This window comes from Balaenoptera ricei, chromosome 5 (genome assembly GCF_028023285.1).
Source record: "Balaenoptera ricei isolate mBalRic1 chromosome 5, mBalRic1.hap2, whole genome shotgun sequence".
Lineage (NCBI taxonomy): Eukaryota > Metazoa > Chordata > Mammalia > Artiodactyla > Balaenopteridae > Balaenoptera > Balaenoptera ricei.
Genome location: NC_082643.1, coordinates 24,486,623 through 24,504,046, shown reverse-complemented (window position 1 = coordinate 24,504,046; position 17,424 = coordinate 24,486,623). Strand labels below are relative to the sequence as shown.

General features: G+C 43.5%; 1 protein-coding gene across 1 annotated transcript in view; it reads left to right on the top strand.

Moving 5' to 3' along the window:
• The first annotated feature begins 1,454 nt into the window (after nucleotides 1-1,454).
• The window catches only part of SETD7 (SET domain containing 7, histone lysine methyltransferase), an 89,455-nt gene continuing 73,485 nt past the window's right edge, over nucleotides 1,455-17,424 (top strand). Inside the window, exon 1 of the mRNA XM_059922507.1 lies at nucleotides 1,455-1,666. Within this exon, the coding sequence (XP_059778490.1) occupies nucleotides 1,612-1,666 (55 nt within the window). The 5' untranslated portion in view covers nucleotides 1,455-1,611. The remainder of the gene's footprint in view (nucleotides 1,667-17,424) is intronic.

Here is a 17,424-nt window from a genome sequence, read left to right as displayed (position 1 = left end):
TTCATTGTTTTAAGCCACTCAGTTTGTGATAATTTGTTACAGAAGCAACAGGAAAGGAGTACACTTCGGTGACCTCAGAGACAAGGTGGGATTGCCTGCTCCCTGCTCCCTCAGCTCCTGTCTGCCCTTTTCATCACCCACGTCACACTGAATTGTAAGTGTTTGTTTAGAGTCAGTCTTCTCTTCTAGGCTACAGGTTCAAGAGGGCAGAGATGGCCTTTCTTGTCCACCACTGCTCCCCAGGGCATAGTACATAGTACATGCTCAATAATTATCTGTGAGATGGATAAGTCAGTGAGCTGGTATTGAGAATTTCTTGGCTGGGAGAGTTGATAAGTAATAGACTGAGCTATGAAAACAAGCTAGGGAAGTGGTTCCTTATAGGAGGTAGTCTCAGTCCTCTGAAATAATTAGGTAACGTCTTGTCTAGAGACCCCAGAATGACCTTTCAGGAGTTTCTAGCCCCTCGACAGCTGTGACCCAGTGGTTTGCAATTTCCCTAGCAACTTGAGCTTTGGTGCCCTCTGGTGACAGAAGTGAATTGTCTCATTGTAAGTCTGTCAAGACTGACACAAATCTAGTTACCTGCTGCTGTATGTGATTTTCTCATGAAGAAATTGAATTTTCTCCTTACCGTTAAATCAACTGGAAAAAAAAAAAAAAGAAATCAACTGGAATGATGTATTTAACCATGAAGTCGATAAAAGTTACATAAACCACATAACCTCCAAAGCCTTTGCAGGTGTCACCTTGAGTTTTGTTTTGAATATTAAGATTTCCCTGTGAAATACAAAATTTCAGATTGCGTTTACATTTTCTCCTCAAATAGCCATGTTGTTTATGGTCGACTTTAATATTATTTGGAAAACTGACACCGTATTGTAAGTGGCTGCTTATGATAACTAAGACTTAAGTGCTTTCCACAGCCCTTAAACCTTTATTGAGATTGAAAATCAAGTTGCTATTTTTTTACAAACCACATACATAAAAAGATGCCTGTGTGCTGTTTGTAAATGAGAAGTTACGGGTCTGGCTGCCTGTCTGTAAACAGACTTACTTTTCATCTCCTGATCTTGTAAAAATGCTGACAGCTACACAGTCTTCCAATTTTAAATTCTGTGTGAGTTGCAATGGCAGACAGTTCCACATAGCAACCGCGTGTATGACTATGCTTAGCTTCACGTCAAAGATGTGTTTTCCAAAGTGCCATTTGAAGATAATTTGGGAGGACAAAGTAAATACATTTTTTTTCTCACCGATTACATCATCATTTTAGCGATAACTTACCATCATTTCTGATGATTTTCCAAGGGTCATGCTGACCTGTTAACATTTGAGTTTGAAGTGTTTCTGACCTCAACCATTTGGTCAAATAAACAAGCACTGATTTGCACAAGGGAGCTGCTATTTATAGGCACTCAACACTGGTTTCCTTTCTAAATTAAAGAGTCCTTTGGTAATGTAAACAACCACCCTCTGACTTTGTTTGTTTTGAATATTCCTAGTTTCACTTTCCTATTTGCTTAAAGCACTGTATATCTGTATAAACCCACCAGAGGAGAAACTGATGTCCCCAAGGTTCTTCTTAAAAAGAGCCAGAACCCAAGCATTATGATGCAAATGCTTTCTGGAAGATGCAACTGCTTGCAAGATGATTCTTCAAATGGTGAGATTTTATATATATATATATATATATGGATAGGGTAGAGAGGTGAAGATTGCTTTAAAGACTTGGGAGGCAGTAGACTATAATAGTTGAGTATAAATCCTAGAATCAGACTGCCTGTATTTGAAAACAAGCATTGCCATTTATGAGTTCTGTGCCCTTGGAAAAGTAATTTTATCTCCTGTGCCTCATATTCCTTATTTGTAAAATGATAGTAAAGATAGTAACTCTCTGTTGTAAGTTGTTATGAACCCCAAATAGCCAAAACAATCTTGAAAAAGAAGAACAAAACTGGAGGCATTTTTGCTGAACATGGCCTCTCTACACTGACACCAAAGTAAATCTCAGAGACAGAGTTGTTGGGTGAAGTAGAAAAGAATAGGTTTATTGCTTTGCCAGGCAAAGGGGGACACAGCAGGCTAGTGGCCCCAAAACTGTGTCCTCCCTTGGGGAGGGTAGCACGGAATCTTACAGTAGTGGTCAAAGAAGCAAGGCTGTAGATAAGAATCAGGGTGTACCATCTGGCTGTGAGAGCTGTCTACAGGCTGTGGGCTGGCAGTGTGCTGATCTTTTAAAGTTTCTTTCCCTACCCAATCCCCCCTTTTTGGTGAGGTTTCAGTGAGGTCTGTTAGGTGGGCATCCTACAGCTTACTTGGCTTGAATATACTCTCCTTTGGTGTGGTCTCTTCCGGGGGCCGATTGGGAGAAAGAAAAACCAATACTGTAACTGTTTTGATACTGAAAACTGTTAATGTCTTTTTGAAATAAAGAACCAGTCCCTCCAAAAAAAAAAAAGAATCAGGGTGCATGCAGTGCTTGCATTCTTGTCATCCCTGGATCATGTCAGAACCTTCAAGGCTGGTTTCAGGCAGTCCCATGACTGGCTTCTGTGGTTCTCGAGGTTATGGAACTGTGAACTTCTCTCTGGAATGCAAGATGAAAAGAGTTCTGGAGACGGATGGCGGAGATGGTTGTACAACAATGTGTATGTACTTAAAACCCCTCGACTGTATACTTAAAATGGTTAAGATGGTAACTTGTGTATTTTCCCACAATTAAAATTTTTAAGTAAATACATTTCTTAAGAGTGCAGCTTTTGGTGGCATAGAATTCTCTCCCTCTTCTTGGTCTCCAGAAGATGAGAAGGAGGATGTGCCATCTTGCGGCATTTATTCCCGTAGACCACTGCATCGAGGTGGTCTGATTTTCAATTATTCATTAAACAAATAGCTACTGATGATTTACTATGTACTATGTAATTATTCATTAAACAAATAGCTACTGATGATTTACTATGTAGAGGCTGACAGCAAACAAAAAAGGTCCCCCAAATTTCCTATCCATAGGGATCTTACCTTCCAGCAGGTGGAGAAAAACCATAAATAAAATAAACAAGTAAGATACATAGTATTTAACAACAAACTAGTGAATAAAACAAAAAAGAAGCAGACTCACAGATATAGAGAACAAACGTGATCATCAGTGGGGAGAGGGAAGGGGGCGGGGCAACTTAGGGGTGGGGGAATGGTTATTATGGGATGATATGAAATCATGTGTGAAAGTTTTGAAAATTGTAAAGCACTACAGAATTTAAAGAATCTTTCATTCAATGTAAAAGAAGAAAAAACAAAGAAAAAACTAAATAAAAGAAAAAGATATACAGTATTTAGATGGCAATATGAGTATGGAGAGGGTGGATAAAACATGTATAAGGGTTGTTATTTTAAATAGAATTGTCAGAGGAGACTTCACTGAGGAAATATATGAGTAAGACTTGAATTAAGGAAGTTAGCCATGGAGGTATCTGGGGGAAGAATGTTCCAGACAAAAGGAAAAGTCAGTGCAAAGGCCCTGAGGCAGACGCATGACTGGTACATACAGGGAAGAGCAAAGGGGCCATAGTGGCTGAAACAGAGTAAGCAAGGGCGAAGTAGTCTAAGATGAGGTTAGAGACATCAAAGAGGTCATCCCAGATCACGAAGGCCATGGTAGCCCACTGTTAGTAAGACTTTGGCTCTTACTCTGAGATGGCAGCTAGAGGAATTACGCGATCTGACTTCTGTGTTAAAAAGATCTCAGGTTGGGGTTGGGGAGGTCAAGGGCAGAACCAGGGAGACTAGTAGGATTGCCATATTCCAGGTAAGAGGTGTTAAGAGCTCAGACCAGGTAGACAGCAATGGAGGTGGTAAGAAGTGGTCAGATTCTGGGTGTATTTTGAGGAAAGGGCCAACAGGATTTTCTGGGAGGCTGGCTCAAGAGGAAGAAGGAAGTGAAAGGTTAAAGAAGACTCTACTAGTTTCCTGTGCCTGCTGGAACACAACACCCCAAGCTTGGCAGCTTAAAACGACACACGTTTATTCTGTCACAATTCTAAAGGCCAGAAGGCTGAAACAAAGGAGCTGCCAGGGCTGCCCTAAGTCCAGAAGCTCTGGGGCTATTCTGCTCCCTGCCTCTCCCAGTTTCTGGAGATCCAGGCATTCCCTAGGTGGAGGCTGCAGGACTCCAGTCTCTGCCTCCACCCTCACTTGGCCTTCTCCTCTGTCTATGTCATCTCTTTTGTCTCTCATAAGAACACTTGTCACTGGATTTAGGACCCACCCAGATAATTCAGCATGACCTCATCTCAAGATCCTTAACTACCTCTGCCAAGACCTTTCCCCCAGATAAGGTCACATTCACAGGTACTGGGAGTTAGAACGTGGCTGTATCTTTTTGGGAGACACCATTGAATTCGTTGCAATGACTCCACGCTTTTAACCCGAGCAACCGTAAGGATGTAATCGCCATTAAGTGAGATGGTGAAGATATGGGTTGATCAGAGTAGGGAGAGGAGTCTAGGACCTTAGTGTTGGACACGTCAGGTCTGAGAGGCTTACTTGATATTCAGTGGAGATGTTGGGTGGGGCAGCTGGATGAACAAGCCTGGAGCTCAGGGCAGTGCAGGACTTGAGCCATAAGTACGGAGGTACCAAGATGCGGCAGCATGGCAAGACACGGGGCCTGTGATGTAACCCCGGGAGGGATGGAGACAGAAGAGGGAAGCCATGGGACTTCCCTGGCGGTCCAGCAGTTAAGAGTCTGCACTTCCAAGGCAGGGTGTGTGGGTTCGATCCCTGGCTGGGGATGGGGAACTAAGATTCTGCATGCTGCATAGCACGGCCAAAGAAAAAAGAAAGAAAAACGAGGGAAGCCATGCCAGCGTTCAGAGGATGCAGCTAAGAGCTGAGAAGAGAAGTCGGGCAAAATGAGAAGAAACAGAAGCGTGTAAGGTCCTAGAAGCTGAGTGGAGAAATTGCTGGAAGGAGGAAGGAGTGATCAACTCCATATTCTGACCACGGCATCATAGTTGAAAATTCTCAGACCTAGGGCTTCAGGTGAAAGGTGAAATTTCTCTGCAGTTTCCTATAACAAAATTGTGCAATTTTCATGTAACTCCTCTTTTATGATGTGGGAAAGCCAGTGGCATCTGATTGAAATCATCACAGATACCCTGAAGTTCCTTATAATGAAGTATGTTTTCAAAGCGTTGCGTTATTAGTTTGATCAGCAAAGCCTTCTCACTGGGTCAGTGTTTACTGCATTTGACTCAGAAGGGAAAGAAAGGCGTCTGTCTCAACCCCACACAAGGTAGGAGAAACCGTCAAGAGCTATCGCTGCCTGGAATCACACCATTTTCCTCATTTGAAGCTCCTGAGGTAAAGGCCTTGTTATATCCTTCATAGGAGTGTGTGGGAAATCACTTGGAGAAACTGTTTTAAAAGGTTCTAAACTACTGCTAGAGAATAGTGTAGTCACCTCAGGAACCAAGACAGCAATTCGACAAGTGAAAAAATTCCACCATTTTGACTGACTTCTGTTACAAGATGCCAAACATCTGGTCAAATCAATCAATGGAGTTAAGCAAGTTGTTTGTCATTCATGGGGGATGGAAAGGGGAGAAGTAGCATGAGGCGATGGATTAGATTTTCCACCAAGTGGTCATCCCAAAGACACAGCTTAAACCTTGAGCAGATTTTGGCTTTTTTGTGAATGATAATAAATGGTTTAATTAGAGAATTGAGTGCTAAATCCTGAAAAGTACATCTTGTGGAAATTGTTTCTGTGTCTCTGTAGCCAGAATATCTCAGGCTTCACTGGTCTGTGACCACAAATGGGATTTCATCAATATTAATATCCAAATCTCCATGACTCACAGCCTCCACCAGCTTGACATCCAAATTCCCCTCCCTTGAGTGTATTAGGAAATCCCCAGGGTGTGTATTTATAACGTCCCTAAAGTTGTAAGCTTGGCTGAGAGGGGATCTCAACCCTGACCCCAGAAGAGCCCCTCCATGCTAGTGGCTGCTCAGAGCCACTGCCGCACTGGGCATCCTTGGGGCTGGACCAGCTCTGAAACTCCGAGCGGACGACTAGCCTCCTCTCGCTTGTGAAGCCAGAACATTCCCTGGTTACATTCAGTTACAGGGTTGACAACACAAGGGTCCTTGAGCCTCAGAATGTCATAAGCCTTAGTCACAAGCCCTTTCACTTCAGGCACAAAGCCCTTTTCTCCCCCAGGAGATGAAGTCGTGCTGCCTGGGTGGGAAGCAGTTCTGGAAAGGCAGTTCAGCCCTTTACAGTGAGTCGTCCTCAAGGTCAGTAAGGACGTGTGTTCTCCAGAAGGCTCCTCAGCCCTCGGGGAGTCAGAGATTGTGAACAGCCTGATGGGAGAAAAGGCTATTGCCTCACCGTCCTCACCAGGACCATCTGAGTCTCCACTCTGTCCCCAGCCGAGACACTTCTTTAGAAAGATTTTTTTTAAGGATTGGAAATGTTCTGTCCTCTAAAATGATTAGCCTGGTAGACTGTTTCCATTTCCAGCAAAAGACAGAAATTTGGGGGGAAATAAGAACAGTTAGAGCCCTTTGGAAGAGAGATCCATCCCATGGCTACTCTGCAGACCTCCGTACACTTGTACCTGACAGAAAATCCTCAGCTTGCTCAGGGTGGGGCTGGGGACACCAGGGAATTGTCCTAGCCTGGACCCAGTCTCCCAGAACCAAGGAAAGAGAGGGACTCCTTAATAGGAGATCAAAAGTACTTCTTTCGGACTTCCCTGGTGGCGCAGTGGTTAAGAATCCGCCTGCCAATGCAGGGGACACGGGTTCGAGCCCTGGTCCGGAAAGTTCCCACGTGCCGCGGAGCAACTAAGCCCATGCGCCACAACTACTGAGCCTGCGCTCTAGATCCCGTGAGCCACAACTACTGAGCCCGCGTGCCGCAACTACTGAAGCCCGCGAGCCACAACTACTGAGCCCGTGTGCTGCAACTACTGAAGCCTGCACACCTAGAGCCTGTGCTCCGCAACCGCAACGAGAAACCCACGCACAGCAACGAAGAGTAGCCCCCGCTCGTGGAAACTAGAGAAAGACCGCGCGCAGCAACGAAGACCCAACACAACCAAAAATAAATAAATTTATTGAAAAAAGAAAAGGAAAAAAAAGTACTTCTTTCTCTACCCCAGTTCGCTCAGAGTTTGTTGGGTTATCTTGCATAGAGAAAAGGATTCAGCAATCTGGAACTTGTGAACAAAGGATCAGATTTATAATAGTAGTGGTAATAAGAAGAAATCTAATTACTTTGAGTGTTTACTATGTGCTAGGCATTGTGCTAAGTATTATATATATGTACTATAAAATACTATTTATATGTATACACACACATATAAACTTACTTAATCCATACCCCAAGTTTCTGATGTAGATTTTGTATCCCCATTTTACAGAGAAGTAAATTGAGGCTCAAAAAGTTTCCATTAACAAGGCCACAGAATCCAGGAGCCCAACCCAGTATAACTCCAAAGCCTGAGCTTTGAACCACAATACTCTATTGGTTCTTAACATTCAGATGTAAAAAATCACCCCAAACACCCTCTGAAATCAGAAAAGCCCTTCACAAAACACAATTTTATTGAAGGTTTCCTTTGGACATCATTGCAGTGAATTTGATTTGTGTTCCAGAAAGACTAGTGTGAGAGAGGGGGACAAAAAAAAAAAAAAGCACACCCTGGGTCAGATCCTCCCGAGTTGTGTGATACTGAGAGGCTTTAGGAGATCTGGATCCTCTGCAGCCTCCCTAACTCTGGAACCATGAAGTTGCTGGGCGTGTAACTCTGGAAGAGCTATACGTATATGGGCAGGCTCTTCCCAGGAGTCCCCAGGCCTCAGTTTCACTTGATCAGGGACTGTGGATCCTCAGAAAAGTTATGGCACCTCGCAGGGTTTCCTCACCGCCACATCTGGAAGACCAGGAGAAATGTGGCTGGTGTGGTAGTATTCTCCACCTCCAGCCCCGCCAGCCCCTCCAGCCCAGAGGGAATGAATGGAATGTGCCTGGGATGGGGCAAGCCTGTTTCGAGGGAGCTGTAAGTTCCTGAGAAAGAGTCTTAAGTCACCAGAGGATGCTACTTGTTATTATTTCAGAAACCAAGGAGTTTTGTCTCCCAGGCCATCACTCTGGTTCTATTCACCACCAATCAATTTCACTAAAGATGAGCGCAGAAATGAAAAATAAAATGGCCATTAAAAGTTTTATTACAGTACATGTCCAGTGGCTATTTTTAAATAGAATCCCTTTGAAATTTTATTCTTGACATTTTTTTTTTCATCAACTGATTAGGACTGTGTGATAGATTAAGTGAAATTTCACTTTAGAATTATGTTGCTTTTTAACTGCCCCCCAAAATGAGGTATTCATTTTAACTCTTCTCATCCAAAAGGAACATCAAATTCAGGTCTGGAGAAAAGAAATTGTGACAATTTCCTCCTTCTCTTCAACATAATTATATATGACTTTTAAAAAAATCGGTTCAATTATTAATCTGCAAAAAATGAGACAGATAATGAAAACTGAGATGGCACCTGAAACTCATCAGCACATGGACAGCAGTCCTTTCAGGAACTGTAGATCAAAGCTTTGTGATAAAATGCACCGACAGAACCAATTCATTTACATCCCATTTTGTAAGACACTAAGTAGAAGAGCTAGTGTCACAATTTCATTATCCCTGTCCCTCATGCATATTGCATTGTGAATTAATGTAGTGATGCAAAGTTGAAAGCAACCTTAAAGGGGAAAACATGAGGCTCAGAGCAGCTTACTCTAAGGTGCATCTCACTGTCAACTAAAATTTACCATCATTGTGTTATCTCACTCTCTTGCCATAACCTAATGACATCAGAGGCATTGAATCTGGAAACTGAAGTGACAGGACATGCCTCTGTGCTGCATATAATACTTAGGAGAACTAAGCAGCTGGAAAGAGAACCTGCCCCTTGGGGAATGGGCAGCCAATGAGAGAGTGCTTTGATGATGTAATATCTTTTCTCCCTGGTGAGTCCTTGGTTAAATGGAAACAAAGATAACAATAATGCACTCCAGGAGTTTGTAAATTCCTTCTGCCTGAACAACTCCTGGCATTCTGCACACCTCTCACTGATCTCAGGAGGTGGGCTCCCGACTTAGGGAACGGCCAAGACTTCAAATGAGCCCAAGGCAACAGATGGACATAGCTGCCTCAGAACAACGTGACTCTCTCTGTCCCTAGGGTTTGCTAGTCTCCCTGGTTTGGGTGAACATTGTCCTGCGCTGGGTGGTCGGGGGTGTTTTCCAGCACCACCAAGCCACTCTCCAGTTCTCAGTGGACACTGATTGACTGTCCTACAAATTGAACTCAGTACTGACACTCCTTACCTGGAGGTGGCCTCGTATCCCACGGGGCTCAGGGCTGAAGTCCCACAGTCCCCATTTCAGACACCAGTCCCAAGTCCAGGTTGTCACCTGTGCTTCTGACCAACTGGCTGTGAATAGGAAGTTCCCCTGACCCCCTCCTCAGGTTTGAGTGATTTGCTAGTGCAGCTCACAGAACTCAGAAAACATTAACTTGCATTTGTCAGTTTATTGTAGTGGATATTTATAAAGGATACAGATGAACAGCCACATGAAGAGGTACATAGGGTGAGGTCCAGAAGGGTTCTTGAATACAGAAACTTCTGTCCCTGGGGACCAGGGTGCACCACCTTCCTGGCACATGGATGCATTCACCAATCCAGAAGCTCATCAAATTTCATTGTCTGAGAGTTTTAATAGAGCTTATCTGCGACTCTCCCCTGTCCCCTTCCCAGCCTGAGTGCGGATGAAAGTTCCAACCTTCTAATCACTTGGTCTTTCTGGTGACCAGCCCCATCTGAGGGGATCTAGGGGTCCCACCTTAAGTCACCTCATTAGCGTAAACTCAGATGTGCTCAAAAGGGGGCTCCTTATGAAGAACAAAAGACACTCCTGTCACTCAGGAAATTCCAAGGGTTTGAGGAGTTCTGTGCCAGGAACCAGGGAGAAAGTCCAGATATACTTATTATACCCCAGTGGGCATCACCTGCACTTTTCAGTGATGGCAGACAAGGACCGTTCCAGCTAAGAGAGGGTGGTGACCCCCCTGGGGTGCAGATGGGCTCCAAGGTGATGCCCTAGCATCTGATCTCACTGCCTCCAGTCTCTCCCACCTGATCTATGCAAGACTCATTCCATAAAAGCACATCTCTGACCATATCTTTCTCCTGCTCAAAATAAAGTCCTGGCATCACTGCAATCTTGTCTTTCCAGGTTTATTTCCAACTGCTCTCTCCCCACACCCCATGCTCCAGCCTAGCCCAACTCTTCCCTCACCCACACCTGTGCTCGACCACCTCTGAGCCTTTTGCATACTTCTGCCTGCCATGCTCTCCTCTCTTGTGCCTGTCCAAATCCTATCCAGTTTCTGTGTGAAACCATCCTCAGTACTTGTCTGAGCCACTAATTCCTCTTCAGGAGAAAACTTTCTTTAGCTGAAAGATATAAGAGGTGCAGGGTCTGGTGTAGCAGTCCTCAAACATTTTTGCTTGTGTATGCGTCAAATAATTTTTTATAAGACGGTGTGTCCCCTCACACATTTTATTTCTTTTAATTTTTAAAAATATTTATTTATTTATTTATTTTGGCTGCGCCGGATTATATTTGTGGCACACAGGATCTTTTAGTTGCAGCATGCGGGCTCTTAGTTGTGGCATGCAGACTTCTTTTCTTTTTTTAATTAATTTTTATTGGAGTATAGTTGCTTTACAATGTTGTGTTAGCTTCTACTACACAGCAAAATGAATCAGCCATACATATACATATATCCCCTCCCTTTTGGATTTCTCTCCCATTTAGGATACCACAGTGCATTAGTTGCGGTATGCAGACTCTTAGTTGTGGCACACTGACTTCTTAGTTGCAGCACGTGAGCTCTTAGTTGCAGCATGAATGTGGGATCTAGTTCCCCGACCAGGGATCAAACCCGGGCCCCTTGCATTGGGAGTGCGGAGTCTTACCCACTGGACCACCAGGGAAGTACCTCACACATTTTAAGTTGACACTAAAATTTTTCTATTATAAGTTTAAGTAATGGCAAAGGCAGCAACTGTTGGCACAGTGGTCCTCACACTTGTGTAGGCATCAGAATCACCTGGAGGGCAGGTGAAAACACAGATTGCTGGGGCCCGTCCTCAGATTTTCTGATTCAATAAGTTTCAGGTGGGGCCTGGGAATTTCCATTTCTGTAAAGTTACCCGGTGATCCCAGGTGCTAAGGCTCAGGAACCACACTTGGAGAACTACTGTTCTGCTGTATTGTAAATATTGACATCTTAAAATAAAACCGTCGTATCACGCCTTTAAATACATCGAGTGGAATCTAAAAGTGGCAGCAATTTGAGAGTCACCATCATCCAATTCTTAAAAATACAAGAATAAGCTCTTCTTGACAACTGGAAATTTTACGTTGCTCCTTTTTCTCCTTGAGCTTTTATTTCCATCCTATTTCCTCCATTGAATTTTATGCTAATGTAATATATTTTATCCTTAAAAGTATTTTATTGATCACTCTTTTGCATATCTGTCATAAATGTAGGTATAGAAGTTGAAATTGAAATTTATTTAAATTTCCTGTAACAGGCTCTGAGTTTAAAAAATGTTTATTTTGGATTAAGTTAGTATTACAATTATTAGTAGTATACAATTGAACAACATATATATATTTATTAAAGATGAAAAGTGAAATTTTATTGGAAATGTAGCTCTTTATAAGATGGGACTTTTCAAAATTAGTTCTTTTTTTTTTTAATTAACATTACTTATTGCTAGAATGACACAGGCTTCTATATGAATTCTATTCCAATTTTTATTTTTCAATTTTTTTTTTTTTTTTAAATTTATGGCTGTGTTGGGTCTTCGTTTCTGTGCGAGGATTTTCTCTAGTTGTGGCAAGCGGGGGCCACTCTTCATCGCGGTGCGCGCGCCTCTCACTATCGTGGCCTCTCTTGTTGCGGAGAACGGGCTCCAGACGCGCAGGCTCAGCAACTGTGGCTCACGGGCCTATTTGCATGTGGGATCCTCCCAGACCAGGGCTCGAACCCGTGTCCCCCGCATTGGCAGGCAGACTCCCAACCACTGCACCACCAGGGAAGCCCCAATTTTTATTTTTTATAGACACAGCACCGAAGAATATTGTTGACATGAAAATGGAATGAATTATGTAACTGCAATTTTACTTAATTCTCTGAATGCCTTCCAAGTTATAGACCAACAATCTCATAGTGATCTAACATCTAGAATTATTTTTTATGATCTACCAGCTAAAAATGCGATTAGGTCTCCTTCAATACAGTTGAAAGCAAAAAATTAGAAACCACCTGGCTTGCAAAAGTGTTTGTTACCAAATATTTGAACCATTCTCTTTTTCAGTATTGACACCATTATTTCAAATTGTCCCTTTCTTTGCTGCACTGGAGGTTTTGTTTTATTTGTTTGTGATTTTTTGCTTTTTTAATTATCTAGGACAGCGGTTGACAAACTAAGGCCAGCTGGTGCTGACCAAATTCTGCCCATCTTGTTTCTGTACAACCCTCAAGCTAAGAATGGTTTTTACATTTTTAAAGGATTGTAAAACATACACACACACACACACACAGACAAACATTCAAAGAGACAGTATGTGGCCCACAAATTCTGAAATATCTGCTATCTGGCCCTTTACAGGTAAATCTAGGACAAAGCAGCCTGGTAAGAGTCAGGAAGGTGACTACACACCTTAATTGTACAGTGGAGACTGGCCTTTGTGAAAGGATCTATCGTGATGCTGGATTCTTAAGATGATCAATTTTAGGACAAATGGAGCATTCGAATCTGCAAATGATTCCCTATCTATTGCTGCATAACAAACTACCCAAAACTTGGTAGCTTAAACCAAGAACAGTCATTTACTTTGCTCACAAACCTGTAACTTGGGCAGGGCTGCCAGAGGAAAGCTCGCCTCTGCTCCACGTGACTTAGCTAAGGCCTGGGGGATGGGTTTCCAAGACAACACATGGATGTCAAGTTGTCCATGGCTGTCAGCTGGGAGCTCCGGGGGGCGGAGGCTGCAGGCTTCCTATCCTGTGCAGCGGGCCTGACTGCTCTCCTTAGAAAGACCTACTGGCAAGGCTGGTCCTTGACTAGTATTTGGGAATTTGGATTTGGGGAGGGTGCCCTAACTGATAAGAGTGGCTCTCTGTGCTTCAATTGTTTATACAAGCAATGTGGTTTATGCTAAATACCAGCCTCCTTCTGGGGGTCTAGAATCTTGGCACATGCTAGGCAGAGGGTGTCTATATGACCAGCCCACCATAAAAACCTTGGGCACGTTGTCTCTTAGCCCTCCTGTGTAGATGCCATTTCACACGTGTGGTCACAGCTCGTTGCTGGAGGAATTCAGCGCGTCCTGCGTGACTCCACAGGGAGAGGACTCCAGAGACTTGTGCCTGTTTCTCCTGACTTTGCCCCGCACACCTTTTCCCTTTGCTGATTTGGCACTGTATCCTCTCATATGATAAATCTTAGTCGCAAGCACAACCGTATGCTGAGTCCTGTGAGACCTCATAGTGAATCATCAAACCTGGGGGTGGCCTTGGGACCCCTGACACAGTTCCTCTTCATGTGGGCCCCTCCATGAGGTCTGGGCCTCCTCACAGCACGGTGGCTGGGTCCCAAAAACAAGTATCGCGAGAGAATGAGCCAGGTGGACCTCATCTCAGAAGTCACGTAGCATCACTTCTGCCCATTCTATTAGTTGAGATGTTCATAAAGGCCTACCCAGGTTCAAGGGGAAGATACACAGACTCCCCCTTCTGATGGGGGTGTGGCAAGGTTCCAGAAAAGGATGTGGGTGGAGATATTGTTTAAGCTATTTTTGGAAAATAAAATCAACCATACCCTTAAAAGCTCCTGCACCTACATTCCCTTTGAGATGTCTCTGAATACCTTCAGGATAGGTTTCTCAGTTTGAGACCACCGGTACAGTGAATAAAAACATCGGCTTTTGAGTCAGAAAGACTGGATTTGAATCCTGGCTCTGTCACTTCCTGCCAAGAGAGCAATGCCCTTTAGCCATTACCAAGCATGCATACTCCTTCAAGTTCTAAGGGTTTAGGAGCGGTTGCTTGAGGCCCAGAGTCCAGCTGTGAAACTTTGAGAATTTACTAATTTACTCATTCAACAAATATTTATTGAGTGTCTTTTACGAGTCGGCACTGTGTGAGTGCCAAATGTGCAATGCTCAGCAAAATTCACCCAGTCCTCATGGACCTTACAGAAGAGGAAAAAACCGAATCAAATGATCACACAAATGAGTAACAATACGCTGTGTGAAGCTCCGTAAAAGGACAGCCCAAGGCACTAACTCCACCAGAATATAAGCTCCACGAGAGTTTTGAGTATTTTGTTCTCTGATGTATCCCTATCACCTAGAAGGTGACCTGGCATATATAAAGTGTTACATAAATATTTGTCAAATGAGTGAGTGAATGAATGAATGGATGAATGAAAGCTATGAGATTACTTCTTGAAGGGTTAGTGTAAATTCTTTTAGGAAGTGCTATTTTGGCTGATGTTAAAGATAAACTCCATTTTCTTAGCTCAAATTCTACTGAATGAATTTGTATTACCCCAACTCTCAAGAGACTAATTTATGCACCAGGATACACTTTTTATTTTTGTAGTGGGAGACATACCTGATTTAGTATTTCTCTAGGAAGCACCCAAAAAACTCCAAGCGAAACTATCTTTGGTATTACTACAATTCTGCTGAGTTGAGCAGTAGTTAGAGACCTCTCGGGGAGCCAAAGTAGTTATCAGAAGGCTAATATAGAAGAACCTGGAATCAGTAAAAAGGAAACTACATAGGTTTAAAGGGCATTCACACAAGTCACCCATACAACTTACATAAAACCACTTTCCTACTAGGCACACCCCTATGTAGATCAAATTCTCCCCTCTCTTGGTGGTGCTGAAGAATCACAGCAAGTCACATTGTTAGAATTATTCCTTTTGCTAGATTCCAAGCTAGGAACTAGACTTACATGAAATTCCAGGGCCCTATTCTTTTGCTTTGAGCTGTCTGTGAACCTATTCTCATCAAGGCAGCTGTCTTCTTGAGTTTGTGCCAATTTTACCTTCCTCCCAGTTCCTGGCATCCTTTGAAATCAAAAGTCTATTGAAGGTATTTGTTGGTGTAGGGGAGCAAAATTCACCACCCCAAAAATATCTCTTTGGCATGTGGATTATTTTGAGCTGAAAACAATCAAGGCCCAAAAGACTCAGGGAGAACCTTTGATCTTCCCCCTAAATGCCTAAAGGACGGAGATAGAGGACCAGTTCCAGGAAGGGAGCTTTTGCCATAGGTAACTCTAGTATGAACTAAGTGTGCAGACAGGGAGGAACCTGGCAAGGTCTGTTTGTTAAAATTCCTCTCCATGTCTTTTTATCTCTGCATGGCCCAGCAAACATTTGTTCACCAAACATTTGCTTTTCCATCTCCATGTCAATTGCCTTCCTCCCCCTTTGAGATCCCAAACCACTACTCCCAACATCCTCTTTGGTCTTTAACTGAGGATGGTCTTTAAGGTGAGGGTTTCGGCCGTTTTGGCGAGTTACTCACTTCTGGGTCTCTCCGTTGTACGCATGTTATTAAGCTTTTGTTTGATTTTTCTCCTGTTCATCCATCTCATGTCAATTTAATTCTCAGACCAGCCAAAAGAACCTAGAAGGGTAGAGGAAAATTTCTTCCTCCCTGACATATACCTCTTATAGGAAGTCCTCCGTGCCTCCCTCTGCTGTCTCTGGGTAATGTATCTATTTCTGTATGGACGTGCATGTGTTTCTGTGTGGCTCTCCATGCATCTGCGTTTAGGTATACCAGCAAAGTCTTGTGCTTTACTTCACAAGCCCAGTGAGGCCATTCACCTCACTGTTTTAGCACATCACCCAGCGAGGATGCATACTTATACATATCTGGGTGTTGAGAGTATATACACATATTTGCTATCACAAGTCCTACGGGGACACTTGGAGGACTGCTGGCTCCCCTGAAGTGAGAATCTGTTTAAACCAGATGACAGGCGAGTCAAGGGAGAATCTAGAAGACTAGGCCCTGCTCGGACCCCAGAGGATCTGTTATTTGCTGAGCCGGGAGAAAAGAAAGGAATGAGTTAATGTGAGTGCTGGCAAGTCTCAGAAGAGTATTTTGCTCACAAAAACTGAAAATAGCATGTCGAAGTAGGACATTTGAGCCTTATGGAAAAGAATTAAAGAGTATTTCGTAACAAAATGCTGTTAGGAAGGTAGGGAATCTCCACAGACCCATGTGGGTCTGTAGCACTGTGGATCCAAAGCGTCATTTTTAGCTCAGGAAACATAATAAAGTGAATTTCCTAAAAATGAAGATTTTCCCCATCTGCCTTTGTAAAACGGGTGTTCCTAGTCACCGTCTACCGTGTCACCAGTAGGACAACAAATTATTTTCTTTAAGCAGCAGTGCTGTGGAACTCTCACAGACACTAGAGCTCCCAATACTTTTCCTATGAGATCTGGGAAATCGTGTCAACAGAGCAGCAAGGAAAGAATGAGAAGCTGTGGTTACCTTGAATGTTCTGGCCTTAGGACCTCAGAGGTCAAGGTATTGGGCTTCCTGAAACACCACCGCCAGCCCTGCCCTTCCTTCCCTCCTCCCTCTGAGACTGGGCTTTGCATTCTCAAGAGTGCTGAATGCGTCTTGAATTGAACCTTTCCTTAAAAAAAAAAAAAAAAACCCTAAAAACATTTTCATCACCGTGTGATAATTGCCTCTTACGACATAGTCACGTTACATCAGAGCTGCTGGTTGTCCACGTGGTGCTTTTAGACAAATTGGAAAAGGCATCCCTTACCCTTTATCTTCATCTATTAAAAAAGGTGTCTTAACATACTGTTGTTGTTGTTGTTGTTGTTTTTATTTTTATTTATTTATTTATTTATTTATTCATGGCTGTGTTGGGTCTTCGTTTCCATACGAGGGCTTTCTCTAGTTGTGGCAAGCGGGGGCCACTCCTCATCGCGGTGCGCGGGCCTCTCACTATCGCGGCCTCTCTTGTTGTGGAGCACAGGCTCCAGACGCGCAGGCTCAGTAGTTGTGGCTCACGGGCCCAGCTGCTCCGCGGCATGTGGGATCCTCCCAGACCAGGGCATGAACCCGTGTCCCCTGCATTGGCAGGCAGACTCTCAACCACTGCACCACCAGGGAAGCCCTGTTGTTTTTTTTAATAAGACCCTTTTGCGCCAGCTGCAGGAAAATAATCTGTGATGTCTAGGATGTGAATGGAGCTCTTTTAGAGTTAAAAGCACAGGCCTGAAAAC